This window comes from Candoia aspera, chromosome 14, assembly GCF_035149785.1.
Source record: "Candoia aspera isolate rCanAsp1 chromosome 14, rCanAsp1.hap2, whole genome shotgun sequence".
In the NCBI taxonomy this organism is placed as follows: Eukaryota; Metazoa; Chordata; class Lepidosauria; order Squamata; family Boidae; genus Candoia; species Candoia aspera.
In genome coordinates this window covers 9941850-9969691 of record NC_086166.1, presented here as the reverse complement: position 1 = coordinate 9969691, position 27842 = coordinate 9941850, and the positions used below count along the sequence as shown (strand labels likewise).

The window sequence follows — 27842 nt, the reverse complement described above, 5'->3', positions numbered from 1 at the left end:
GGAACAACAGAAGCTGTGCTGAACACGAACCCACACACACAGCCGCTCCGTGTGGGATTCAGATCAGGGATAATAAAGCTCTTTGCATACCGAGGGCCCTTTTCAAGAACATGTGAGGCAGCCAAACAATGCAGCAGGAATGTGTGAAGGGGTTTAGGATGACTAGGCTGGGATTAAAGTCTTGCAAAGCAGCGAGCTGGATGCTATTAAGCATTAGCAAAAGGCTTGTGGCTGGTGCATCGCAGAGCAGACCGCTGCTTTTGGCACTGTGCTTCACCCCCACACTCGCTGCTAGACAGTTCAGTCCACAAACTAGCTTAACTCTGATACACAACCTTTGGAAAGTTGTGTCTCAAGTCCAAGATGACCTTGTCTATGGGACTGTAGAGAATAAAGGGCAGTGACATTTTCTCCTTTATCTTTTTCTTTGCTACTGCTCTCGGGGGTTTGTTTTTTGCAGAATTCCTGGGCATGGTTTCTGGATTCCTTATCTTTTAAAGCATGGAAAAGGCTTGGGGACCTCAGTGTCAGAAGAATGGCCTCCTGTTAAAGGAGCCTGTTTTGGAGAACAAGCTTTGCTCATAACTTCTCTGTTAGGGTATTGTTGTTGTTATGGTCCAGCAAGTCAACCCTGACTGCCGGTGGTTGCAGGAACAAGTCTGCGCAATTTTCTTGGTAATTTTTTTTCAGAAGTGGTTGGCCCTTGTCGTCTTCTTCCCAGGGTTGAGAGAAAGGGATTGGCCCAAAGTCACCCAGCTGGCTTGATGCCTAAGGTAGAGCTCCTGGTTTCTAGCCTGGTGCCTTGACCTCTACACCCAACTGGATGATGATACTGCTGCTGATGATGATTCCTTGCCGTTTTCTTGACAAGGGTTTTCAGAAGTGGTTTGCCCTTCCCTCCTTCCTAGGACTGAGAGAGAAGAACTGGGCCAAAGTTACCCAGTTGGCTTCATGTCCAAGGCAAGACAAGAACTCAGATTTCTCTGCTCCTAGTCTAGCACCTTAACCTCTGGACCAAAGTGGCTCTTGGGTTGCAATAGAGCAACCGGCCCACAATCACCCCACTGTCGTTAATGCCTTAGGCAGGACCAGAACTCATGGCCTCCCAGCTGGGAGTTGAAGTCCATACATCCAAAACTTGCCAAGGTTGAGAAACCCTGCTCTAGACCATTGCAGGAATCCACAACTCTAGCATCCCTGACAGATGGTCATCCAGCCTTTGCTTAAACACCTCCAGGGAAGGATTATCCACCACCTCCTGCCTAACAGAAGTAGGGTCAGAAAGTTCTTCCTGTCCAACCTTATAATTTAAACCCACTGCTTTGTGTCCTGTCTTCTGGAGCAACTATGAACAATTCTGCTCCACCTGCTACATGATGGCCCTTCTCATAACTGAAGACAGCTATTGGGTCTCCTTGCAGTCTGCTGTACTCCAGGCCAAACATATCCAAAGCTTCCAACCATTCCCTGCAAGTTTTTCTTTCCAGGCCCCTTATTATTTTGGTTGGTTGTTCTAGCAGACTATGTCCTTGGACAATGAGCAAGGTCTGAGTGCTAGTTCCCTTTGCCAACATGGAGTAACCCATTCCATTTCCGTGCACTCCAACCAACCTATATTTACACACTGGGAAACATGAAGATGCAGTGCACCAGGGTGATCAAACCAGACATCAAAGGAGGGTGAACCATTGCAGAGTGCAGATAAGTCATATCTCTGGGTGCCATATATGGAGGTGGTTTTGGCCTAGGAATCTGGTGAGCCAAACTTGAGTCAGTAGGGCCCCCGGATTCATGACAGCTATTGTGGTTTGCGTGGGATGAGCAGGGTGTTGAGTTTGTACATGCCTGAGCCATGCTGCTGCGGAAATAGGGAGCCAAAGAGCATGGCTTGTGACTCAGCCTGGGGCTTCTCCTGTGGAGAGAAATGGGATCCACCACTGGACTGGGACTTCAGTGAAGAAAAAATTTCATGATAAAGACCTTTGGAGTTCATTCTAATGTCCTCCCATTGCATTTGGAAATGTCGAAAGTCTGTCTTCTCAATCCCCTCCCTCCATGAGATGCTAATTTTCCTCTTGCCCTGCAGGAGAGGCAGGTGTGTGTATGTGTGTGTGTGCACACCTTCAAGTCATTGTTGACTCCTCACAATTGCCAGGACAAGTCTCTGTAGTTTTTTCTTGGCAAGGTTTTTCAGAAGTGGTTTGCCATTGCCTCCTTCCTAGGGCTGAGTGAGATGGACTGGCCCAAGGCCACCCAGCTGGCTTTGTGCCTAAAGTGGGACTAGAACTCCCAGTCTCCCGGTTTCTAGCCTGGTGCCTTGATCTCTGCACCACACTGGCTCTCAAAACCTGCAATTTTCTTGGCAAGGTTTTTCAGAAGTGGTTTGCCATTGCCTCCTTCCTAGGGCTGAGCAAGACGGACTGGCCCGAGGTCACCCAGCTGGCTTTGTGCCTAAAGCGGGACTACAGTTCCCAGTCTCCCAGTTTCTAGCCTGGTGCCTTAACCACCACACCAAACTGGCGCTCCAGGACAGGCCGCACCTGACGTTAATTCAGCTCAGGGTCTGCAACCCACAGGTTGAGTTCTGAGTGATACTGCACCAGACTGATTGCACCCTGGGGCATGAGCCAAAGATAGGGGTTGATAGCCTCAGCTGAAGGAACAGGGTGAGTTGCGCTTAAGCAACTGAACCAGGCCCACTGAGCATAGGATACTGGCAGATGCTATAAACAGCCCCATGCCAATAGGTCCAGCTTTGTCACTAGGGTCACACAGAACATGCTAATTAAACCTGCCTATTCCAGAAATCGGCAGAGGTTCTAATCCTGGTGCAGTGCTTTGAGCCTTAGAGAGGGAGGCTAAAGGAAGAGAAGACATGCTCTAACCTACCTTTGAAACAAAAGTGAGATCACAATTCAACCTGTTGTATTAATACATTAAAAGGCTTTGCCTAAAAGCTACTAACTGGATCTGAGACATTCATCTCAGGTAAAAAAATAATAAATTGGTTCCCTCCTTGCTCAAATGCCCTCTTGATCACTGCTGCCCTCATTCTGATCTTCCTGACCTTTGGGGAAGATTTAACTTTAAAATATATGTTTCCTTACCACCTAGGAACCTTTTCTGCCAATAAGCTGGATTCAAATATTTATTTCAGGTCCAATATCCATAGTTAGAGTTAAACTGTAGACTTTGAACTGTAGACTTTTGAAAAGATGGACAATGGCTCAATGTCTTGAACCATGTGAGTGGCTTTGGCCTTGGTGAGCCAAAATATTTTTATGGACTTTTATCTTCCCTCCATTCTCTCCTGACTTCCTTATCAAGCTTCGTGTGGCCCAAGGTACATCCTTGTCTGTTTCAGAGGTTTCATGCCTAACCTTGTCCCTGCTTTGCTTCCTAGATTTTCTACAATTTGGCCCAACCACTTCTGTTTCCTCTTTTCTCTCCATGCCAACATGGACTGTAGTTGATTGTGGCTAGGCTATCCAACTAGCAAATCTGTCTCACCAGCTAGCTAGACAAAGGATCCCTCCTGGGGTTTGCAGTACAGGTTGTCCTCGACTTACCACAGTAAGGACTGGAAAATGTGTTGTTAAGTGGTGTGGTCATTAAGTGAGGCATCACCTGACTGCACCTGATTTTATGACATTTTTTTGTGGTGGTTGTTAAGTGAATCACACATTTCCTCATTGATTTTGCTTGTCGGAAGCTGGCTGGGCAGGTCGCAAATGGTGGTCACGTGACCCCGGGACACTGCAACCATTGTAAATACATGCCAGTTGCCAAGCACCCAAATTTTGGTCATGTGACCATGGGGACACTGCGATGGTCATAAGCATGAGGACCAGTCATAAGTCACTTTATTCAGTGCCATCGTAACTTCGGACGGTCATTAAACAAATGGTTGTAAGTCAAGGACTCTCTGTATATGGTAGTGGCATTTTGGCCAGTATTAACCTTGGATACAAAAGGAATGTCCTCTGTGATGTGTTCCATTTCTTCCATCACTGTATTTCTTTTGCCCTGAATGTGTTTGTAACGTCCTTCGTGCATCTATTAGCATTCTGGAAAGGGATCTAATCTAGCCTAAAGGTAGGCATGCTTACACCCACTGATTTCATAATTGGATTACAACCCACAAAGTTTGCTTGTCTCTTTTGACTATATTCTTATCCTTCTGATCAGTTTTTACTTCTGTGCCTTCACAGTGGTGGTGTCATCATCCTTTTCAGCAGCTGCCTGAAACAGAAAGTGACTCTTTTCCAAGCATAATTCTCACGGGGTTCTCTTTAGCAGGATTGCTTGAAATGAAAAGGATGGGGTAACAAAAATCGCAGCAACTGAACTTTTTCCCATTTAGAACTCATACATGCTTACGTACATTATGGTGGAGATTTTCTTATTTTCTTTCTAAGGGTCTTCCTATAATCCATTGAGGAGTTTGGTCCTTTCACTGATGTCAGAGAAGATTGCAGTTCACTGTTTACATTCCAGTCTCCTGAAACTATCAATCTAGGAATCAACCATTACAGGTAGATTCCGTAAGAGTATGTGAGAAAGACCTTGAGAGATGGGGTGAAGAGATGCTGCCTAGGGAATGGTCAGATAAGAGACAGCATAGCCCATAGCTGTATAATGGGTGGAGAAAGAGGCTCAGAAGGGACCCTCCCTAGTTTCTCAGGCTGTAAAGGACACAATGGGAGATCTGTACTTTCAGACTTGCAAGATTCTGTTAATGTAGCCTGAAAAAAAAGTAGAATTAACTCATCTGGTCATGTTTCCTGTCTGGTCTACCTGGAAAGGCTGACAGATGCCCACAACTTCCTTATCGCAAACAGCTACTATTCCAGGCAAATCTCCTTACTGGTAGTTCTAGCAGTACCCAGTTACACCATTTAAAGGATACACACTCCACTCTCCTTTTCCAGAGAGTGATCCCATAAGTCCTCCAATCAGGAGAGTGAGGACAAGGTTTTATGTCATCATCAGACCTTTTCCAATTAGCCAAGCCAGCAGCAGCAGACCTGGCTCTGTGGTTGAAGCCAATCAGCAGTTCTGAATGGCGAATCTTGTTCTTTTGAGCTGCTCTATCTCCCCAGCTCTTTTCTTGGAGGACTGAGACAGCAAAATGGGGCAACTGACTGGGGTCTGGAGTTCCAGTGACTTGGGTGACACTTGTTTAATTCTGTGCAAGACTGAGCCTGCCTGGGGATAAATCTAACCCACTTAGAGCTAGTTAACTAGGTCAGCTAATCCCTTTTTGATGTTCCCACAACACACTAAGCTTCCTGTTGTTCCCTGCTGTGGGAACAGGGTTTAAGTCTGCTATTAGTTTCTGTTTCTTTTTGGTGCCATCACATCCAAATGCCATGCACATCTGGTATAACGCTGTCTACGTGGACTGGCAACAGCTGTACAGTGTTTGAGTTGGGGGTATTTTTTTTCAGCTGCCCAAGATTGATTTCTTTGAAGAGACGCGGGCTCAAATCCAGGGAACGATTGTGCAAAGCGAGCATCCACTGCAGAATGTTGACTACTCCGAGCCAGTTTCTCCTGTCTGTTAGAATCTGTCATTTTGCCTTTAGATATTTGTCAGTTTTATGCATGTTTACCCCAATGACACATGGATCGCTTTATCTAAGTCCAGAGCTAAATTCAGTTCTTGGCATATCCTGCTTATTGGATGAAGGCAGAGATGTTCCATAGCTGGTACTGGGCTCAAGAGGGAAAAGAGTCAACGTCAAATAGGGTTTCAGAAAAGCAAGAAGGGTAAAGGGACTCACGTTGCATCAAACCCAAGGCTGCAAATTGGCTCCTGTTTTGGTACTGCCTGTTGTATGGCAAGTGTGTGGTGGTGGCTGTGTGTGCAAACAGTGCAAAGTGCATGACTGTGGTCATTGCTACTCCTTTTACCCCCATTTCCACAACAAACTCATATAAAACCGTTGTGTCCAACGTTGATGCATTAATCAGCATTGTTGATATGAGATCTATGGACAAGTGTCTGCGTTCAAACGGTTAAGAATTGGTAGTTGTTAAAAACTACGGGGGTTCTTAATAATGGAACAAATCAGGGAAGAAATTAGATCAATCAAAACCCTCTTCATGAAGGTCGAAACTGGGGAGGATTCAAACAAATCCAGTGAATCTGGATTGCTTGAATACTGCATGACATTTCCATTCTGAACGACTGCGTCTCCAAAATTTAAATCTTGCCAGTGGGTTTTATAACCACAGAAGACCTTCAAGGGTTTTTTTTTTTTTTTTGGCAACTAGATACAACATTTTGTATCTAGTTGCTTTTTACAACTTCTAAAGCCCAACAACATTCACGACAAAAAAAAATGACCCCAAATTAGGAAAATACAAGTTTGTTCGAGTTCGTATTTATAATTCTATGGTGTATATCGTGTCCTCCTTTTCTTCCATAAAACTCAAACACTGTATACGGGACTTCAAGCCATTTTCCCATCTAGTCCATGACCTGACCTGGGTCTGCTCCAATAAAATTGCGATGTCTTATGCCTTCTGACTTCGCCCTGAGGCCCAAACTTTGGCAAGCAGTGCGAGTTAATAAAGCTTTCGAAACTTGTCCAACTGCAGACAAGAGTTACAAGCGCTCAAAGCTTACAAATTCCTAAAGTTGTTCAACAAAGCTGCAATAAATAAATTAACCCACAAAGATAGGGTTGCAGAGAGGGGGGATGGCATACCGCCTTTCTTATGGCAAATGGGATTTCCAAGCCCACCGGATTTCGGAATTGCTTCTGCAAAGAATCGATGCTTACTTCTCCAGCGGAGATGCTCATGTTGGTAGCAACATGAATCTCCATCAACCATTGTACCCATCAGGAGAAACAAAATCAAGTCTGAAGCTAAATCCGGGGTGCCCATCTTGAGTTTACGGGGCTGCGTGTAGCCACTCACATTTTCCTTTGTGTGAGAGAAGGAAGATACTACTACAAACTAACCTGGAGAGGATTCATTATCTAATGTAATTTGGCTTATTTTTCAGTTAATCCAAATTTAGCTTTTGTTCTGCCTGTTTCCTTGTTTTGACTCCCACCCAAACCCAGTGCCCTCCACTATAAAAAGGGACAATTTAGCTCAAGGGTGTATTTTCCCCCAGGCTGAAAAAAAGGTGCCTTTTTTTTAGCATGCAAAATGGATGTGCAGAGAAATTAAGTAACTATCCAGCATCCTTTTCTGGACATAAAACCATTGTATATATATCCATGTTTGGGTGGGTGGGAGAGAGAAATGATCTGTGGAATATATAAATGTGTGTGTGTGTATTTCATCTTCAATATCAGTTCCAAATAAGGCAAAAAATATTCCCAAATTGGGAGAAAGAAGGACGTAAGACCCTACAGGAGGCTGAATTTTTCCTCCCTGGTGTCTAGGGAGAAAGGGAATAACTAGGGTTAAGGGCCTCTGTTTCCAGAGTGATAGAAAGGTTCTTGGAAGACTTAATCTTGATCTATGGGCATGGAGGAAGGTCAGCAAATGACTCTTCCCATCTGGAATCTCCCAGAGCTGCTCCAGTCTAGTACTGTTTATGGATCTGTTATTGTCCTCCTTGTCATCTTTTATTAATAATCATCTACAAACTCACTCTCCTCCTTTTAAATATCTTGGCATGCTGGCTGATTTGATACTTCAGCTAACTCCCCAGCAATTGCTGGACTATCTCAGTACACATTCTTATGGCTGATGGGTGCCCATGTCTTGAGAAACAGGGCCCAGATCTGAACCTTGCGTGCCAAATAGCCTTTTCAATAGCTCGACTGCCTTGCAAAATTTGGCATTTCCCAACAATGGTTGTTTTTAGCATTTCCAGGGTAAAAATCTGTAATAGAACAAAGATACACTTCTCTGTTTCTGGAGGGTGAAAAGATGTGGGATTTCAAAGCTCAAGGGATATAGTAGAAGCCAATCTATTACAAAATTATGCGTATTGTAAAAGCTCATCTACTATAAAGTATTTATTAAACCAACTTATATAATTTGCCAATGACTTGGAAGGGTCTCAATGTCTTCATATGGAGGAAGCAGGGCTGACAGCTTTCCTCATAAGCATGTAGACATTGATAATTATGTTCAAATCGAATAGAAATTGTATTGATTTAGTCATCTGACCATATCAAAAGTATAAAACCAATACAAGTATACAGGTAAATGCAAAGAAAACAATAGAACAAATTCATAATCATCACCCCTACAGTTAACCCCAGTCTGATCTAAATAGTCTGTCCTCTTTGAAATGGCCTTTGTTATGAAGAGTGCCATCTTACTAGTGACACACAGGTTTGTTCCCTGAAAAAAGTAAGACAGTTTCTCCTGGATGCCCCAGTATTTTTGGGTTTTTAAACAAGAATTTAAGTGAGCAGTCCTTTCTGCAGAATATAGTTTGCAATCAAATAGAATATGTGCCGTGTCTTCAACAGCTGGCGTGCCGCAGATACACAGTCTTTCTTCAAGTGGAACTCCAGAAGAGGACAGACTATTTAGATCAGGTTGGGGCTATTTATTCATTCATTCATTCATTCATTCATTCATTCATTCATTCATTCATTCATCAAATTTATCACTGTACCAGAAAAGGGACTCTTTACAATAAAACATAGGTAACTGTAGGGTTAACTGTAGGGGTGACAATTTGTTACAAATTTGTTCTATTGCTTTCTTTGCATTTACTTGTATACTTCTATTGGTTTTATACTTTTGATACAGTCAAATGACTAAATCAATTAAGATTCTATTCTATTCCATTCCATTCCATTCCATTCCATTCTATTCTATATGTTCAAATCAAATCAAATTAAGTCCAGCACCTTAACCACTACTCCAAACTAGCTAGTATCTTGGGACTTCTACTGCAAAACATCTGGAAGAGGATATCGGGCTGCTTATCAACGCACTGAACTCCTTATATGTGAGTACCGATCTCTGAAGTCCCTCTTCCACTTCAAGTTTTCAGTGTGAACAGCTGAACTGTCACCTTCAAATTGTTAGTAGATCCAGGCTTAGTCAACTTAGAGTTAAAAGCTTGAGGGATGTTCCTGACTTGTTCCAATAAATCTAGCTTTACTGGATCTAAGCACAGTTTCCAGGTTAAACATAGTTATAATGAAGCAGTCAATACTTGTAGTTGAGAAACGTTGAGAAATCCTTGCAATAATTATTAAATGTTGAGAAATAATTGCCATAATTCAAATGGAAAGACAGTGTTTTTCTCTATGTTATGATCAGATGGTTTTGTGTTTACCTAGTCCCATAAGTGTCCACAGGGTAAGGTCCAAAGAGTCAAGATGGCACGTACAAAGATGTGATCAAAGTGCCACCTGTTTTTTATTTTATTTTATTTTGTGTGTGTGCATTGCAACCACATAAAAAAGAGAGCTTTGATCATACTGGTTACTATCTTGTCTTTCTTTAACACACCTTGCAGACACCCCTTAGTTGACAAATAGTGTTACAGCTCCTGGTGTCTCCTTTCAGGTGTTCTTTATCTTTAAACTGGACTTGAACTGGACAGGTTTTTGTTTTTTGTTTTAAAAAGGATGTCTTCAAATAATCTGTGGCCATTGTAGCTCATTGTTAAGACTGTGGTCTACAAGCCACTGTTTCTCTTTACGACTTTTTTGACCACTTAAAAGCACCATCCTTTTGCACCTGCAAAAAATATGCTAGCTTTGCACCAATGAAATCCTGGCCAAAAAGAAAAAAGAAAACAGGCCAAGGAGAAAATAAATTTGTCTTTGTGAAATTTCTTCCTGATGAACAAAGCAGTGAAATCAATAGATAGCATTTATACAATCAGCTCCATGAACAAAAGTAATTGTTTAAAAAGTGTAAAAAGAGTAACAGAGTTGTTGTTGTGGGGGAAATAGGAGGAGGAAGGAGTATTAGGTATGTTCCTCACCTTGAATTATTTATAGAAATAATAAAGGCAGGATAAAAAAAAATCTAATAAATAAATTATATATATATATATATATATATATATATATATATATATATAAATAAATAAAAGGGTATAAGGGGAGAGAGAGAGGCCAATTCCCCTGCAGATGGCTGCTGTTTAACCTAAACTCCTTTGTTTTGGACTTCTCTCTTTAACCATTAAAATAATATGAAAACTCTACTCTGGGCCCAGTGCCGAAATTCCAGACCCACCTCTGATTGATGTGGCCAATTCAATGTGGAATCGTGGGTGTGCTAAGCCAAATGCAGGCCATCTAGCGTAGGGTGTGGGCTAACCTAAATACAAAGGAAATTAGGTATGCCTGTTTATATTACAAGACTTAGGATCAATAACATAAGACCTCCATGGGAAATGTCATTTCCATGAGGTCTGGAGACACGGCTCATCAAAAGTATTTTGAAAGATTTGCTGCAAAAATAATAAGAAAAAAATGTTATTGGTTTTATTCTATTCCCGCTTTTAAATAACGTTTTCTAAATGTAGAAGTTCCAGACAGGCCCATTTGGTATTGTTGCAGAATAATGAGATTATAGGGGATGCGGTGGCGCTGCGGGTTAAACCACTGAGCTGCCGAGCTTGCTGATTGGAAGGTCGGCGGTTCGAATCTGCGTGACGGGGTGAGCTCCTGTTGCTAGTCCCACCTCCTGCCAACCTAACAGTTCGAAAACATGCCAATGTGAGTCGATTAATAGGTACCGCTTCGGCAGGCAGGTAACGGCGTTCCGTGTAGTCATGCCGGCCACATGACCACGGAAGTGTCTACGGACAAACGCCAGCTCTTCGGCTTTGAAACGGAGATGAGCACCGCCCCCTAGAGTCGGACACGACTGGACTTAATGTCAAGGGAAACCTTTACCTTTATTTAATGAGATTATTATAATAATTGTAAGAATTCTTGTTTCCCCCACCCAGTAACATCTTCATAATTATCAAATCAAATCATATTTGCTGCATTTGGTCACTGTTTTTGAGTTTTCCTTTTTTTACCTGGCTGGTCACTGACTGTATTTAAATAAATTTGATTTGATTTGATCATAATTATCCACTTTTGCATGCTTACAAGGAAAGCTGTCAGCCCTGCTTCCCGCATGTGAAGGTACTGAGACACTTCCAAGTCACTGGCAAATTATATAAGTTGGTTTAATAAATACCTAAATTGGGCAGACGGGGGTAAAATCAATTCTGTTGCAGAGTTTGGGATGATGGGTCAGGATCACATCATGGGAGAAACCGGCCCTTCAGAACATGGCATCATTTATGTGTTTTAATTGCTTTAGAGCCAAGAATACGGTATGGTTGTGCCTTTGTGTTGTGTGGGTTGATATGTTCGCCTTGCTTCAATGATACAGCTGATTTTATTGTACTCAGCTTCTGGAGAAGCTGCAAATGAACTCATGCCAACCTCATTTAATCTTCAAATAACTTTACAGGATAAGTAAGTACGTTATAGGGTTTGAACTCACCCAGTGTTCTCCATGAAGTGAGGTCTATTGATTCCTAAACCGCCACTCTTGGGGTTTATAAAATACAGTGATACTACTGGCTTTCTCATCAAGTTTGCTGCAGCTCCCAAAAGCTTGTGCCTTTCAGTAAAATGTCAGTCTGAAAAGAAGCTACCTGGCTCCTGACGTTTTGCTACCAGGGACTACCACAGCTCTCTTCCTATAATAAATGCTACGACTTATGTATCTTTTAAACCATGTAGATGATCTCATGTGAGAAAGGTAGGGTATACATCATTAAAGAAATAAATCAGGAAGGTTAGTCATCCACTCTAGTTCCTAGTGGTTAGGTCTATTTGTGTTTAATGAGATCCAAAGGGGCTTTAAAATGTAGTGAAAAACAGAGTTGGGGAAGAGCAGTTTAGGTAGAGAAATGATAGATGGTTGTGGGCTTAACCCACTTCTCACCTATTCTCACCACCACCACCACAATATATATGTATGCACAGTATATATGGTGTGTGTGTGTGTGTGTGTTCCCTCTAGAACTGATTGGATAATGTGCTAGGCTGTGATTATAAAAGTGGAAGGTTGTGGAAGAGAAATGGTTTGAAGATAGAGTGGAGAAGTGGGGAGAGAAAATTAAAAGGCATCCACTGGGACCAGAAAAGAAGGAGGAGGGGAAAGAGAAAAAGGAAAAGGGAAAGGAGAAAAAGGAGGAGGGGGGGAGAAGAAGGGGAAAGGGAAGGGGACAACCAGAGGTTCTGTTACAGGCACCCATGTTTATGTTAGCCTGCAAGACACACAAATGTGTGCTCACACACACAGATACATACACAGACACACTTCTTTCAAAGTTCTTTCTCAAAAAGATCCACCCAAGGATGAGGATTGGCAGTGCTGGTATTTTGGCCTCTGTCCATTGGATCAGTGGTCAAGGCCAGGGTAATATAAACAGAAGTGGGAATCCAACCAGCTGGAATTATTTGAGCCCCAGGCTGCGGCGTCTGCTGCTGATTCAACATCCCTTCTGCGGAGGGATTCCATCAAAAAAAGGGGGGAACGCTCCTGCTTGGTTAACAGAGAAAATATTGACTTAGCACGACTCAACCAAAGGGGAGAGTGAGAGGGAAGCCCCAAGAGTGAAGGCTAAAACGCTTCCCTCAAATCCTACTCTCTTCCTGACTCAGAACGGAGCGCTACGTTTAACAGTGTAGTATTAAACACATGATCCAGCTAGGTATTCTTATTTTTGAAGCATCTGCACTGGCCGTAAAACACCCGCACCATGACACAATGCAACTTGAGAGCTGGTTGCACGAGCCACATTCTAACGCAGCAGAAGATTGGTGTTGGGTTGGGGGCTGCTGAAGTTCATGTTTCCACTCAGCTGTTAAAAGCTCATGGGGTCAACTTGGGTTAAGCACAACCCCTTAACCTGACTTAGTATCTTGCGGGTTTGTTGTGAGGATCAGATGGCAAAAGAGGGGCCACGGGTGCTAGCTCAAGAGCTGTAGAGAAATGGTGGGCTAATCACTCGTTCCAAATATTGGTGTAGGTGGAGACAGGCCAGCAGGACGCTAGTGATCTTGCTTGCTTCTGTGCAAAATATTCTGAAAGTCCAGGGTGTTTGGGATATTCACACCACACACTTACAGGTAGTCATCACTTAACAACCATTCATTTAGTGGTGGTTTGGATTTCTGATGGTGCTGAAAAAAATGACTTATGACCAGTCCTCACACTTATGACCTTTGCGGTGTCCCCACGGTCACATGATCACAATTTGGGCACTTGGCAACCAGTTCTCATTTATGCCCATTGCAGTGTCCTGTGGTCACATGATCACCATTTTTTACCTTCCTGGCTGGCTTCTGGCAAGCAAAATCAGTGGGGAACTGCGTGATTGCCTTGACAACCATGTGGTTTGCTTAATGCCCACAGTGATTCGCTTAACAACCATGCAAACAAGGTCATACAGTCAGGTCAGATTTGCTTAATGACCTCTTTGCTTAGCAGTCAAAATTCTGGTCCCAATTGTCACTAAGTGAGGACCAGCTGTAACCTGTTTGTTAAATTAATTCAGCTCTTTGAAGATGGTATCATCTCCTCTGTTGCCCAGGAGTCGAGCTTAGCTTGAGGGAGTACTTATCTTTTTATTATGTTGTATAAATGCAGCCATATTGTCCTATTGCTGGCCTACAGAGCCTTCCAGGAAGGGGGAGAGGCTATCTATATGACATCATTTCAGTTACTCTGAAATGCTTTCTTACCCCTTGGCCATCTTTTCTCCAGGCTGAATATACCCAGCTCCATCAACCTCTCTTCACAGGGCTTATCTTGTTCACTGCCCATCACTGAACCTGTCCAGTTTCTTGGAATCTTTCCTAAAGCATGGTGCCCGGAACTGGACATGGTCCTTACAACGCAGTCTGACCAAAACAGAAAGGAGGTAGGAGATGGCCAGACAAGGATAAATCTGACCATTTCTTCACTGTGAGGGAAGCATTATGGCATTGGCCCAAATCCATCTTTTTTGTAGAAACTTCCATTTGGCCAGCTCTGACTTAAAAGATCCAAGTCAACTTCCACCCATCCTGGAAGGAAGAACAGATCTGCTGGTAGTGCTTTCCAGAGTGTCCGGATGTTACAGTTCAGCACAGATCCTGTGTGCTCTTTTGCTGGACAGTTCCCAATGCACACTGGACAGAAAGAGCAGAGGTGATTTCCCCATCTCAGCAGAGATTCAAAGGGGAAGGGAGAAAGCCAAGGCTTTGCTTTGTGTCTTTTAAGCAACAAGAGGGGTCAGGATATCAAGGAACATCTGCAAAACCAAAGCTGGAAGCTCCTGTTGGAGAGAACTCTTTTCTGTTGAGGCTGGGCGAGCTGCTGAAATCTCTTTTCCAATAATCCAATTACTCTCCTTTAACAATCAAGAGGCAACCAGCTCCTGGCACTTTTGAAAGCAGTTATTAAAGTGATACTGTTAAGCAAGCATTAATTAACCAATTTGCCACGGTGATGGCAAGAGAACCACAGATAGCACTTTAACCTGCCCAAATATATGTTTTTGCCTGTCCAATGGTACGTAACCCAGATTTGTCCATGCATTTAAAATAATTTACACCAACATATTTACATGGAAATAGAGGGGGAGGGCAGGGTTGCAAATAGGCCATTTTACTTAAATGAAACTTTATTTACTCACTGCTAAGTTTGACTGTTTTGCTGAATGCACATATCATGCTAAGCCATATGACCTTTTATTTATTTACTTATTTATTGGCTTAGGATATGAATCTGGGTGCTCCAGTCTGAAACTCATGTTTGATGGCTTGGCATGTTGTTTGAGACCAGCCAACTGAGGTTTATTTAATAAACTGCCATTGGCAAACCATGGCTTAGTGTGTGAATTCTGGTCTTTCTAAGTTTTGTCCTTGCTGATCATTTCTGCTTGCTGGAATTGTGTTGGTTACTGGTAATCGTTGCCTTGCTCTATTTTGTCAGCCACTTTAACCAGCTCTTTCCTTAAAGGGGAAAAACCAATCAGAGTCATTCTTTGTTGGGGCAACAAATAGGTCCTAGCAAATAAGAAATGAACTGAAATGAAAAAGGGAAGGATGGGAGGTAAGATAAAAGTAAAGGGTCCTTAAATTAAGCTTGACTTCTGTGGTTATGTAGCCATAACTATGTCTTCTGGATTTTAATTTTTTTTTAAATCCCAATATGGTATCCGGTACAGTGTGAGGGTTCCCTGCTAGTGTCCCTTCCAGGAAGGACCAGACCTGACTTAGCTTGAGTCCCAAGCCAAGACAATGTTGGGCAACAGGGGCATCCACAAGGGTGTGGGTGTCAAAAAAGTCAAGATGGTGGCTTCAACTGCCTGGTTGCACCCACTCTCCTGATTATTTTGACGCCTCCCCATGGGTACCCCAATTGGCAAGTTTTCTTTCGTAAGATCCAGATGGATTTAAGGTAAACCAGTGGCTTTTCATAAGAGCAGTAAATCTACTATTGATAAAAATGCCAATAATGTTATCTGTAGCTTGGTTATATTAGTCTAACTTCTGCAGTGGGAGAGAAATCCTCTAGTTTCAATTAAATAAATAGACTCAGATTTGCTCACACGTTTCTAGTCTAGATTGTTTTTATCAGCTTGAGCATGGATTGAAACCACCTTGCATATTTGCACAGATGATTCAACTCTCTCTCTCTCCTTCTCCACCCCACGGTTCCCTGGAAAACTTTTGGAAAGAGAAACCCATAAAACATTTGCATGTTATATTTGTAATAAGCATCAGGGGAATTTTTCTAATATCTTAACTAGAGCTTTGTTGTCTAAGTTCATCCCAAGGAGAGGCTGAGTTTCTCCCAGCCATATTTCAAAGCTAGAGTTTTTGGTGACACTTCAGCCGGATGGCTAATCTGAGAAGCTGATGAATGAATGAAATTCTGGAAAAAAGGCAATTGCAAATCACTTCCGTTTTGTTTCCACAAAAGCTACATGGACATCTTCATTAAGTCACCAGGACTTAAGCTCAACTTTAAGGAGATGTTTCCTTTATGTCTCTGAATCAGAGTAGTTCACAGATAGATTTAAAGCAAGATTGGATCTGTTTGATTATGGATGGGAGACCACCAGCTTCCCAAGGCTGAAGATTAGATTGGGAAATTGAAAAAGCACCCCAGCATAGTTGTCTGGGGGAGCTGGCCAAGTGACAAAATGTCCATTGTGCCATCATGATGGAAATCCCATGACTCGCATACTTACATTTGACATCAGGATACAAATATGAAAGACTGTCTGAAGTCACAATGCACGTTTCTCCGTCTTTTTCATCACTGTGGATTGCAGTGTATGCCTGTGTCCTAGAAGAAAATGGCCACTTCTTTCATATCGCCACCAAGAAAAGTGCATGGACATGACCACTTGGTTACCAGGAACCAAACTTGCTGGATGGCAACTCCTGACCTCCTTCTAGGTGGCACCTTTTCGAACATTTCAAAAATGCTATCATAACCCCCTTGGTCATCGTTTCTGAAGGCCAAGCATGCCCAGCCATTTTGATCTCACCTCTTGGAGCTTCTGAAGGGCTTTCTAAATCCCTGAACTTCATCATTGCCCATCTCTGAACCTGTGCTCATTTCTCTTAGTGCTTCTAGAAGAGTTGCTCCCAGACCTGGATAGAGTATTCAGGGTAGAATCCAACTAAAGCAGAATCAAGAGGAACAATTTCTTCCCAAGATTGTTCTCAATGGTCTCCTAAACTGCCTTTTGCACCTCTACAATTAAATGTGTTCTATGGAGATGAAATTCTTGCCTCTCTGCCAAACTCTGGACAAAGGCTGCATCAAGCTGTACCCTCTGTGCTGTACAAAACACACCCACTCACCCACTTCCTGCAATTCCTTCTCTTTCACAACATCCTGAAACCACCCTTTCTTAAAACATACACCCACAACCCCTCTCATATTAGCAGGCTGATGAAAACTGCCCCCCCCCCATCTCCTCTGTACTATTAATGAAAAGGTTGGTGAAATCTTGCCTCTTTCTTGCCAAACCTTTGATGGATTGGTGGTGTTGCTGCATTAGGTTTCTAGATTTGGTGGTATAGTAGGTGTTTGTTTGTTTGTTTGTTTTTAATTGTCGAAAAAGTCTGTCTTTTTTTTTTTTTTTTTTAAAGTGAATTATTTTACTACTGTTGTAGAGACATGGATAACTCAAATGTGGTAAGAAATAACCTTTGGCAAGCTGGTGCCCACTTAAAGGTTGGGGTCCCAACTGCCGTTTTCCCCTACCAGCATGACTCTATGGCCAGATAGGGGGGAGGAGGGCTTGGGGAGGGGTGGAATCAATGAAGATGCACTGCTTCCTGAAAAGGTCAGGGCATGGCTTTCCTTGTGTTAATCTCTTAATGGAAGAGCTTGTGCAGATTTCTTGGCAAAAATATAGAAGTGGTTTTCCATTGTCTTTTCCCATGAATCCCTGGTCTAGCCTAAATGTCTGGATTTTCCTGGTGGACTCCCAGACAAGCATTAACTATCAGACCCTCTTCCTTCCTCCCTCCCTCCCTTCTTCTTCCACTTCCCTGTCTTGCCCTTCCTTCCTTCCTCCCTCCCTCCCTCCCTTCCCCTTCCCCTTCCCTGTCTTGCCCTTCCTTCCTTCCCTCCCATAAATTTAAAATGACTGGTTTGTCCATACCTTCCAAAACTTCACTGCAGTGGGGTAGGGGAGCCCTATGGATCTCAGGGGTGTGCTGCTCCAAAGGGCAGACCCTGCAACAAAGAAGGTGCCCTCTTCTAGGTCCCAACAGATGACCTTGTTTGATCGAGTTGAAGCATCCCCGCTTTGCCTGCCCTTGATGCCAGCCAGACTCTGCAGCATTGCACCAGGATGACATAAGCTGAGAACAACAGCTCTAGAAAGCAAAGGTTGGAGGCCAGGAGGTCTTCTTGTAAACGCAAAGGAAGCTAGAGTCTGCCTCCTGCCTTTGAGAGCTTTCCAGTTTCCTCTCAAAGTTTCCTTCTCCAGCTGACAAATAAACAAAGTTAGATGGCACGAAAGTCTGGCTGGCATCAAGGGAATCCAAGGAGGAAATCATCTCCGGATAAGGGGGCTGTCTGACGAAACCAGAGACCTGTGGTGGTGGTGCTGTTTGCTCAGTTTGCGTCTGTAGCTTTCAGAGCATGTGTTTTTCCCACAGTAAATCAATTTGGGATTCATGGACATCCCCAGGGTGGGGACAAAAAAGGCAAGATGGTGGCCGTAATGGCGAGAAGGAAGCTCCTGAATGATGGAGCTTTTTGACCACACCTTGCGGACACCCCTGTTGGGAAGGATTATAGTTGGATTATGGTTAGTTATCCTGAAGAGGGTTTTAGAGTGTTGCGCTGGTCCTCGCTCATTTCATTGTGCTTTATGTTTTCTTTTTGATGTGCTTGGTGGGGTCCTGACCTGTAATAAAGACATGCATTTATTCATTCCTTCTTACACTGGTTTTAAGGGGAACTCTACGTCTTTCTTGGCAGCAACATGGAGGTGGTTTGTTGTTGCCCGTTTCTGGAATAGTTCTTCAGCTTCCCAGGCTGCCCAACTGACCTGTGATTTCCTAATGGTCTCCCATCCAAATCCTCCCCATGCCCAACCTTGCTTTCAGAATCAGCTGAAGTTGGTGAGGTGATGTCAGCTGCTTAATTTTTTTTTTGAATGGATTACCTCCCCCACCTTCCTTGTTTTTCACTGGCGATGTTGCAGGCACTTGTTTTTGGCCCAGTGATGTGGATTATCTGCTTCCTGTGCCCCCTTTCAAGACAGCTGGGGCAAAGTTGAATGCCCTCTACCTTTGCTGAATGGGCCTGCTGACTCCTGAGATGCCGAACCGTCGGCTGATCCCTGGGAGAGAGGATGCTGTGTGGCTCTTGGCTCCTGACAGCTCAGTGGAAAGAATTCCCTCACCCTTCTTGGCTTCCAGGGGAAATGTGTATTTTGAAATTAATATTTCAAGCATCCCCCCCCTTTTTTTTTTGGCAGGGCAGTCTTGCAAGCAGTCCGCGGTTTCTCTTTTGGCATGCCCCCTATCCTTCTAAGGGTCCCCTTGCTCCTTTAATATGAAAGCAAGTGTATGTAATTTCTCCTCTTTCCCTCTTAAAAATCTTGGAAGCATTTCAGAGCCCTGCAGAGCCGTCTAGCTCATCCAGCACTGGGCAGTCCCGGAGCTGAGGGTGCCCCTCCCCAACTGGGGCAGGAGGCGGCGGGGGAGAGCCTGTCTGCATGCCAGACTCGAAAGGAGGGCAGCTGCCCCTTTCCCATTCTCCCTTCGGTTCTCCCACTCCTTAACAGTGGGCTGGCATTCCAGTTGCAAGCCCTTCGCTGCTGGTCTGCACAGCCCACAATCTTGGTCAAGGTATTCGTGCCCTGTGAAATTCTGCACCAGCGACACAGAGATTTGCTTGAGTAATTTGCCAAACTCTATGTCTGTGGGGACTTGTGGGTGTGAGTGTGAGTGTGGGTGTGTGTATGAGAGAGAGAGAGAGAGAGAGAGAGAGACAGTAGGAGAAGGAAAAGGAAGGAAGGAAGGAAGGAAGGAAGGAAGGAAGGAAGGAAGGAAGGAAGGAAGGAAGGAAGGAAGGAAGGAAAAAGAGGGAGAGGAGGGAAGGGAAGGGAAGGGAAGGGAAGGGAAGGGAGGAAAGCAGGCTGACAGGGAGGGAGGGAAGGAAGGAAAGGAAGGAAGGAAGGGGGAAGAAAAGAAAAGAAAAAGGGAGAGAGAGAAGGAAAGGGAAGGGAAGGGAAGGGAAGGGACAAGACATGACTTGATCTCAGATTACAGTGCTTATATCATTAATGGTCAATATCACTGCACTGCCTTCTGGATATTTTGGATTACAGTGCCTAGAACCCCTTGAAAGCTGCCCATGCTGCTATATATGATGGGACCGGTCCAAAATTTCCACTGGCTTCTACTTTGCAGGGACACCTGTTGGGTTCTGACAACATGGTAACCCTGTGTTGACAAAATACAAGTGCTAGGTTAGGGTAATAAATTAGGCCTCTTTGAACTGACCGTGCTGTAGCATAACCCGCTGCTGGCCTGATTCACACAACATGCTAAGATGCAGGCTGCATCTTGATCCCAAGGAGGGAAGAAGAGGTGGGTCAGAAGAAGAAGCAGGACAGGGAGATCCAAAAGGTACAGACAGAGACTATGACTAGGTGATGGAAGCCACCACCTTGACATATTTTGACACCATCATCCTAGAGATGCTCCTGGTTGATCCATGAACTACCCAACCATATTTTAGCCCGTAGCATATTGCTCAAATCCAGACAGTGATGCTTAATTCCAGATAAGTTCTATGGCTGCCGAGATGTGAGCATAAGACTATTAAGATCTGGTTTAATATTAAACAGTTGCCCCACTGATAAGCCCCCATTTGTTCCTGGCTAATGAAGCAAATTCAAGAATGGTGGGGGAACAATTTAAGGTCTCTGTAGCTTTCTCTTCCAGGGGAACATTACTACCCAACATTAAAGGGACAGCCCTGGCTGTTACATTAATCAACTGCCTCTTCGTCCCGGCCTGTTGGAGGAGAGCTGGCTAGTCGCTGGTGGCAAAAATCAGAAGGAATCTGGTAGCCCCTTTCCTGACTAACACATTTTATTCAAAGGCATCAGCTTTTGTGAACGGCAGCTTATGCCTTTGAATAAAAATTGCTAGTTGGCAAAGATGCAACCAGATTCCTTTGATTTTCTTCCCTCCCTGTGTCCTTGATGCAGGAAAGAAGCATTTCCCAAACCATCGACACGTTTGCCAGGGAGAGAAAGAGCCATCCAAAAGACTGACAATTTCATTTTGGAAATACAACGGTTGAAGGTCTGTCTCACACTGGTAATTCAGCGGGTTTTGTGCAATTCATTTGCACTGATTTATCAGAGTACTTTCTCACCTTTCCTGTAAAATATCCTAAGTGATCTAACCTTTCTCCTCTCAGAATCAGTTTGCTGGTTACCTCAAGTAACTTGAAGCTTCATGGCATAGATGACATTGTAAGATGGCCATAGATGTTTTGACTAGAGTCCATCAGATGTATGAAGCATTAGCCTAAGAGATTTGGATATAAGAGTGGAGTCCATTCATCCTGTAGTCCAGTCATATGTATAGCCAGATGTTCACAGATAAAGAGCTACCGTTCCTGGGCTGCAATGCTCTGGAATACCACTAGAGCACAGCGTTGTCTATATCCCTTTACTGCCCTTTAGTGGTCATTTAGCATTTTGCAACCCAGGGATACAGGTAGTTGTCCTGACTTAAGCAAGGAACTGTGCTGAGACAAGGGATTAGTCTCTAGTCTTTATTAGCTGTTCTAGTAGACAGAAAAATGCTACCAGACTGAAGGAGCATGGGAAACCCAGACAGATAAACCCCAACATTCAAGGCGGTTCTCTTCTGAGTTTCTTTGAAGGACAGTTCAAAGCCTCTAAACTACGCATGTGTTTTCTCCCCTGGGTAGGGGCCCCCTCCTGCTCACCATCCATACTCATGACAGTAGTCCTCGCTTAATTATCACATTGGAACTGACATTTCAGTTGCTAAGCGAAGCAGTAAGCAAATCCAACCCAATTTTACGACCTTTTTTGTGGTGGTCGTTAAGCTAATCACTACAGGTGTTAAGCAAACCATGTGGCCATGAAGTAAATCATGCAGTTCCCCATTGATTTTGCTTGCCAGAAGACAGCCAGGAAGGTCAAAAATGACCATGGGATGCTGCAATGGTCATAAATGTGAACCAGTTGCCAAGCGCCCAAATCATGATTGTGTGACCGTGGGGATGCTGCGATGGTCATAATTGTGAGGACCGGTTGTTAATCGGTTTTTTAGCACCGTCGTAAGTCTGAACTGTCACTAAACGAATGGTTGTTAAGTGAGGACTACCTGTAGTAGCCCTATGCACACAATGAAGAGAAGTCATGAGATCAAAGGGAAGTACAAACCAGACTGTGATTGACACAAGCTGATTTAGGTAAAGCAACCATTCAAAAACCAATGAATTGAACTGATGAATTGTTGATGACTTAATGCAAATATCTTGATGTTGGGAAGCTGTTTAACATGAGATACTCCTGCTCTTGATTTGGGCAGCGAAGGCCAGAAGGGAATATTCTCAAAGGTGCTGTTCAATTTTGTGGCAGAATTCAGAAATTGGGTCAATCAGGAGGCTATTTGGAGCGTTGCAAAGAAGTTTGTATTTTATTTATTTACAGTCCAAGACCAATCATGAAAAATACAGCAAATACAGCAGATAAAACACATACCTACATTTTTAAAACGTGCAATTCAGGGCTGAAACAATAACATGAAGAGTGCATCAGACAGCTTCTCTAAGCCATAGCTGTTGACAAAAATTTTGCGACCTTCTTAGAGGCATCCAAAAATTGGTCACAAAGAAGGAGAATGGTCACCTCATCACAAAAGGAACCAAGTTTTCTAACAATAGATAGTATAAGGTCCATTCATCACTGCGTATGAAGTGGGCGTTTTGATAATGTCCGTGATATGGGTTCAACCTCCATATCTGAGCATACATAAGGGTGATGTTCATGAGAGAGGCCAATATATCTGCTGATTGTCACCCAAATGGGTATTGCATTGTTTCAGGCTGGGAAGAAAAAATCTCTTGTGTAAAGCAGATAAAATATTTTTAAAATATTCAGGGATAATCCAAAAGGGAGGGAAGGTTGCATTATAACCAAGGTGTCAGATTGGGTGCCTTGGTCCCAAACCCTCTCAGAGCATTTCTTCCATTTTAATAGTTATGGGCAAAATGCCTCCTTGCAAATCAAGAAACGGGGTTGAGAAAAGGCAGTCACAGACATAATCATTTGCAACAGATTCCTTATCACTTTCTCCTGGAATGATCCAGACCCATCAATAACTTGGTGGGCAAAGCTAATGTTTGAAATGACAGGTGGGGTGGGCACACATTTCCCAACAGCATCCCATTTATTTTATATTACATTATTATATTATATTATATTATTATATTATTTAATTTGTCCCCACCCATCTCCTCCCATTGGGGGACTCTGGGCGGTTTACAATAATCGATTAAAACAATAACCCTACAATATAAATAGAATATACAAATATAAAATTACACTAATCAATAAATGTAAGTAAGGGTAAAGTGGCAGGAGAATCTGATACTGATCTGATTATTTTATTTTATTTTATTATTTCATTTCATTTCATCATTTTACTTTATTTCATTTTATATGTTATATGTGGTATTTTTGTTTTATTTTTTATTTTATTTTATTTTTTATTTTTTACATTTATTCTTATTGCACACAGCCTGAAAGTTCTTCCTCAAACTTATTTACTTTTATGAGCCCAAGACCAGAATTAGGGCCCGCCCCAGATTACAAACCAGGGCACCAGAGCTGCAAGCCAGCCCTGCTTCGGCTTCCAGACCTTCCCCCGCCACCCTCTCCTTGCATCTGTAAGCTAAGCTACAGGGCAAGCGCTTCCAAGGAACCCAGGAGGAGAGGCAGCCAGGCGGGAAATTGCTTGATTAACATCCCTTTCAGAGCTTAAACTCTTGCCCTGGCTTTGCAATGGGTGGGAACAAACCTTGGTCCTTTGAGACAATGGTGGCCCAGTGGGGCTGACTCAGTCCTGCTGGGTTCACACCTTCCCCCTCGGCCTTTGATGTAGGAGGCAAGATTTGCAAGCTGACCAGCTTTCCCACTGGGCGCATTAGGAGCTAATTAAACCTTTGAATTTTCACCCGGCATGTGGCAGGAACGCAGGATCCCCGGGAGAGGAGGACATCTGAAGTTTGGGGAGAACTGAAAGCAGGAGGGCCAGGAAAGAAAGGAAAGATCCACCCCCCCCCCCCAAGGAAAAAAGAGAAAGGAGGGGAGATACAGAAGACCTTGATCTCTGGTAGAAAAGAGAACAGAGGGCACCACCGACCAGGGCAAATGTAGAAAAGTATTCCTTGAGGCAGAATCCAATGGCATTGCTCTTATCTGCTACTTTTTTTCCCCAAATGCTAACTGATTCGGCACTGTGAAGTTCAATCCCTGGCTTTTTGCTCTTAGCCTGGCAGCAGCAGGTAATCCCTCCCTCCACCATCTTTCTTTTCAAACATTTGCAAGTGTTTAGCCTCACCTTCCTCCAGTCCACACGCCTCTTCCAGTCCAGCCTCCTCACATCCACTGGGCATCTCCCTCTCCCCTGCCAGCCCACCCTGGAGAACAGACTCCGTTTCCAACGCTCCTTTTGCTTCCCTTTCAGAGAGAAGCTGTTTTCGGTGACTTCAGAGGACCGTGCGGCAGGATGGACGCCTTAGCTGGGATGTGCTTGCTCCTGACTCTCTGTAGGCTTCATGTCTCCCAGGGCATGAATCCCTTTGCCATGCAGCAGATTCCACTGGATCCTTGCTACGATGAGAAAGGGGCGCCCCGCCGCTGCATCCCGGAGTTCGTCAATGCCGCCTTCGGAAAGGACGTCCAGGCCTCCAGCACGTGCGGGAAGCCAGCCACCCGCCACTGTGATTCTTTGGACCCCCGGAGAGCCCACCCAGCGTCCTATCTCACCGACCTCAACACCGCGGCCAATATGACTTGCTGGCGTTCTGAGACATTGCACCACTCACCCCAGAACGTCAGCCTCACGCTTTCCCTGGCCAAGAAGTTCGAGGTCATCTACGTCAGCCTTCAGTTCTGCTCGCCCCGTCCAGAATCAGCGGCTGTTTTTAAATCCATGGATTATGGCAAAAGCTGGGTGCCTTATCAATATTACTCCTCCCAGTGCCGGAAGATCTACGGGAAACCCAACAAGGCCACGGTGACCAAACAGAATGAACAGGAGGCGCTGTGTACGGATGGCCATACCGATCTCTACCCGTTGACTGGAGGGCTCATTGCCTTCAGCACTCTGGATGGGCGTCCTTCAGCTCAAGATTTCGATAGTAGCCCTGTTCTTCAGGACTGGGTGACGGCCACCGATATTCGAGTCATTTTCAGCCGTCCTCATCTCTTCCGTGAGCTAGGGGGCCGGGACCATGAGGATGAGGATGGGGGAAGCTCATCTTCATATTACTACGCGGTGGGGGAATTCCAGGTTGGAGGGCGCTGCAAATGCAACGGCCACGCCTCGCGCTGCATGAAGGACAAGGAAGGCAAGCTGGTGTGCGACTGCAAACACAACACCGAAGGGCCGGAGTGCGACCGCTGCAAGCCCTTCCATTACGACCGTCCTTGGCAGAGGGCCACAGCCAGGGAGGCCAATGAATGTTTAGGTAAGAGCATTCCTCTCCCGTTCTTCTTTCGCTGCCTTCTGTTTCATCGGGTAGCACGTGGTTTTATCCATCCAGGACTGTGAGCTTTCCTGGAAAACAGAGATGTCCGTGATGCACGTGAAAAGGAGTGAGGGTTCGACCACATGGTGGTGGCCACATCTTGAATTTTTTTTTATGCTCCTGCAGACACCCCTGCCAGAAACCAGAACCATTGGGAGAACTTTTTTTTTTAATCGTAAGGCATAGCAGTTGGGTGTTCATGCTGCTTTTTCTTGCTGAGAAATCCTTGTGAGGCCCAGCAGCCAGATGTGTGGACTATTTAGCCGTGACAAGTCATGTTGCCCGAGGTGCACCACAAGGAGGCTAGTCTGCGTTGCACCGAGTTGGGCTGAGAGGGAGGGACTGGCCCAAGGTCACCCAGCCGGCTTTCATGCCCAAGGCGGGACTAGAACTCTCATACCACACTTGATTGGCTCTTGGGCTGAGAGGGAGGGACTGGCCCAAGGTCACCCAGCCAGCTTTCATGCCCAAGGCGGGACTAGAACTCTCATACCACACTTGATTGGCTCTTGGGCTGAGAGGGAGGGACTGGCCCAAGGTCTCCAGCCGGCTTTCGTGCCTAAGGTGGGACTAGAACTCACGGTCTCCTGGTTTCTGGCCCAGCACCTTAACCACTAGACTAATCTGGCTCTCTATTGGGAAAACTGATAGGGAGGGAAGGCCAAATATTGCAGCAGGAAGCCTAAATCTTTTTTTCAAGAACTACCTTGAATCAGGGCCACAACTAGGGGGCAGCAAGTGGGGCATGTGCCCCAGGCACCACGCTGGAGGAGGCGCCAAAATGAGCACTGGGGCGGTGCCAAAATGGGCACGGAATCCATGTTTGCCCAGGTGACACAGACCCTAGTCGCGGGCCTGCCTTGAATAACTGGCTTATTATAATATGATCCTTCCTTCCTTCCTTCCTTCCTTCCTTCCTTCCTTCCTTCCTTCCTTCCTTCCTTCCTTCCTTCCTTCCTTCCTTCCTTCCATGGCTGGCTGGGGAATTCTAGGAGTTGAAGTCCACACATCTTAAAACAGCCAAGGTTAAGAAACCTGGGCTAAACGCTCTTTAACGCTCTTTAACGATCTCTAACCTCTTCACCGCCCTCGATCTCACTGGCTGGCTTGCTGTGAAGCTGAAGCAGTGTTGGTTTGATGCTGTGATGTCACAGAATGGCCCAGTGGTCTGAACAGGAGGATGAATGGGATGGGAAGGTCAATGAATAACTTCTGTTCAATTAAGCTACCCAGGCCTTGCCTGTTGACATCACCTCCGCTCTCAGCGAACTACCCAGATCAGTAAACTGGTTCAGCTGGAAACGTAGTGCAGGCTGGATGTAATGTAACCCCAGACCAGAAGCAAGAGAAAACTAAGGTACATTTGAGCACCGAGCTGGGGGCTGCATTCACATAGAATGCTGAATTTGGTTATTGAATTAACCCCTTGGCTGAATTCACCCAGTATATTCAGTCATAAACTAATCAAACAGGCTGTGTTATACACACACACACACATGCTACCCAAGGTCAACACCAACCTAAAGTTTGGATGTAACGTGAATGCGTTGATTAGATCTTTAGTTGACCTGGGGTACAGGTAGTCCTTGTTTAGTAACTGCCTCATTTAGCGACCTTTTGCAGTTATGACGGTGATGAGAAAGTAACTTTGCTACCAATCCTCACATTTACGACCTTCACAGGTGTGTAATGCAAAGGAAAGCCGAAAGAAGACTCTAAAATCATGTTTTACTTCGTGACCGCTTCGCTTAACAACCAAGTTATCAATCCCAATTGTGGTCACTAAATGAGGACTATCTGTATGTGTCTTGTGGGAATGCAGCCCTGCTTCACGAACACCCTATTGCTTCCTTCTATAACACTATCCAGCCAAGCTCACATCTTGGGGAGGTCTCTCTTGAGCATCCTTTGCTTGGTCTGGGGTGTGGATGGAGAGTCAACCCTTTGGCAGATGGAGAGAAACGGGAATGCCAGCCAAGGACTGGGGAGAGGGGAGGGAGGGAGGGAGCCAGTGACCCTTTAAGACATCCCCAAGGAGGGCAGCTCCACAAAAACGGCTTAGCTGAGCCTGCCGTGTGAAACTTTCTCCTCTCGGCCCCATCTCCTCCTTTCCCCTTTCCTTTCGCAGGCTTTGTGCTGCTGTGTGTGAAAGGGCTCCTACATCACACACCTCCAAAGAGGCTTAGCGGCTGAAAACCGGATTAGCTCCTGAAGCATTCCCCTCTGTGTCTTTCAACTGGGACATCTCCCTGGCCAGCAGGAACAGGCACAGCAATTAGGAGCAATTAAAAGATGCCCCCCCTCCTGCCCCATGGCAGGGTGGTTTGCTGTCTGTAGCCAGACTCACACATTGTGCAGGCTCTCCAGACCCAGAGCAAGGCCCTTCAAAAGAGCCACTTAAAGTTGGAAGCGTCTCTGCTGGCAAAGTAAGGTGAGTCAAATGGCACCAGGCTGAGAGCAGGAGGCCAGGCTAGGGCTCATCTGCACGTGCTGCTTGCCCCAGCGTGAGGATGGCTCACTCACCATTTCTGGAGGACAGGAATGCC

The 27842-nt window shown here is 44.7% G+C and overlaps 1 protein-coding gene across 1 annotated transcript in view; it reads left to right on the top strand.

Annotated features, from left to right (window-relative positions):
• Window positions 1-27842, top strand: part of NTN3 (netrin 3) — a 108236-nt gene that overhangs the window by 7253 nt on the left and 73141 nt on the right. Inside the window, exon 2 of the mRNA XM_063314641.1 lies at window positions 24231-25236. Within this exon, the coding sequence (XP_063170711.1) occupies window positions 24273-25236 (964 nt within the window). The 5' untranslated portion in view covers window positions 24231-24272. The remainder of the gene's footprint in view (window positions 1-24230; window positions 25237-27842) is intronic.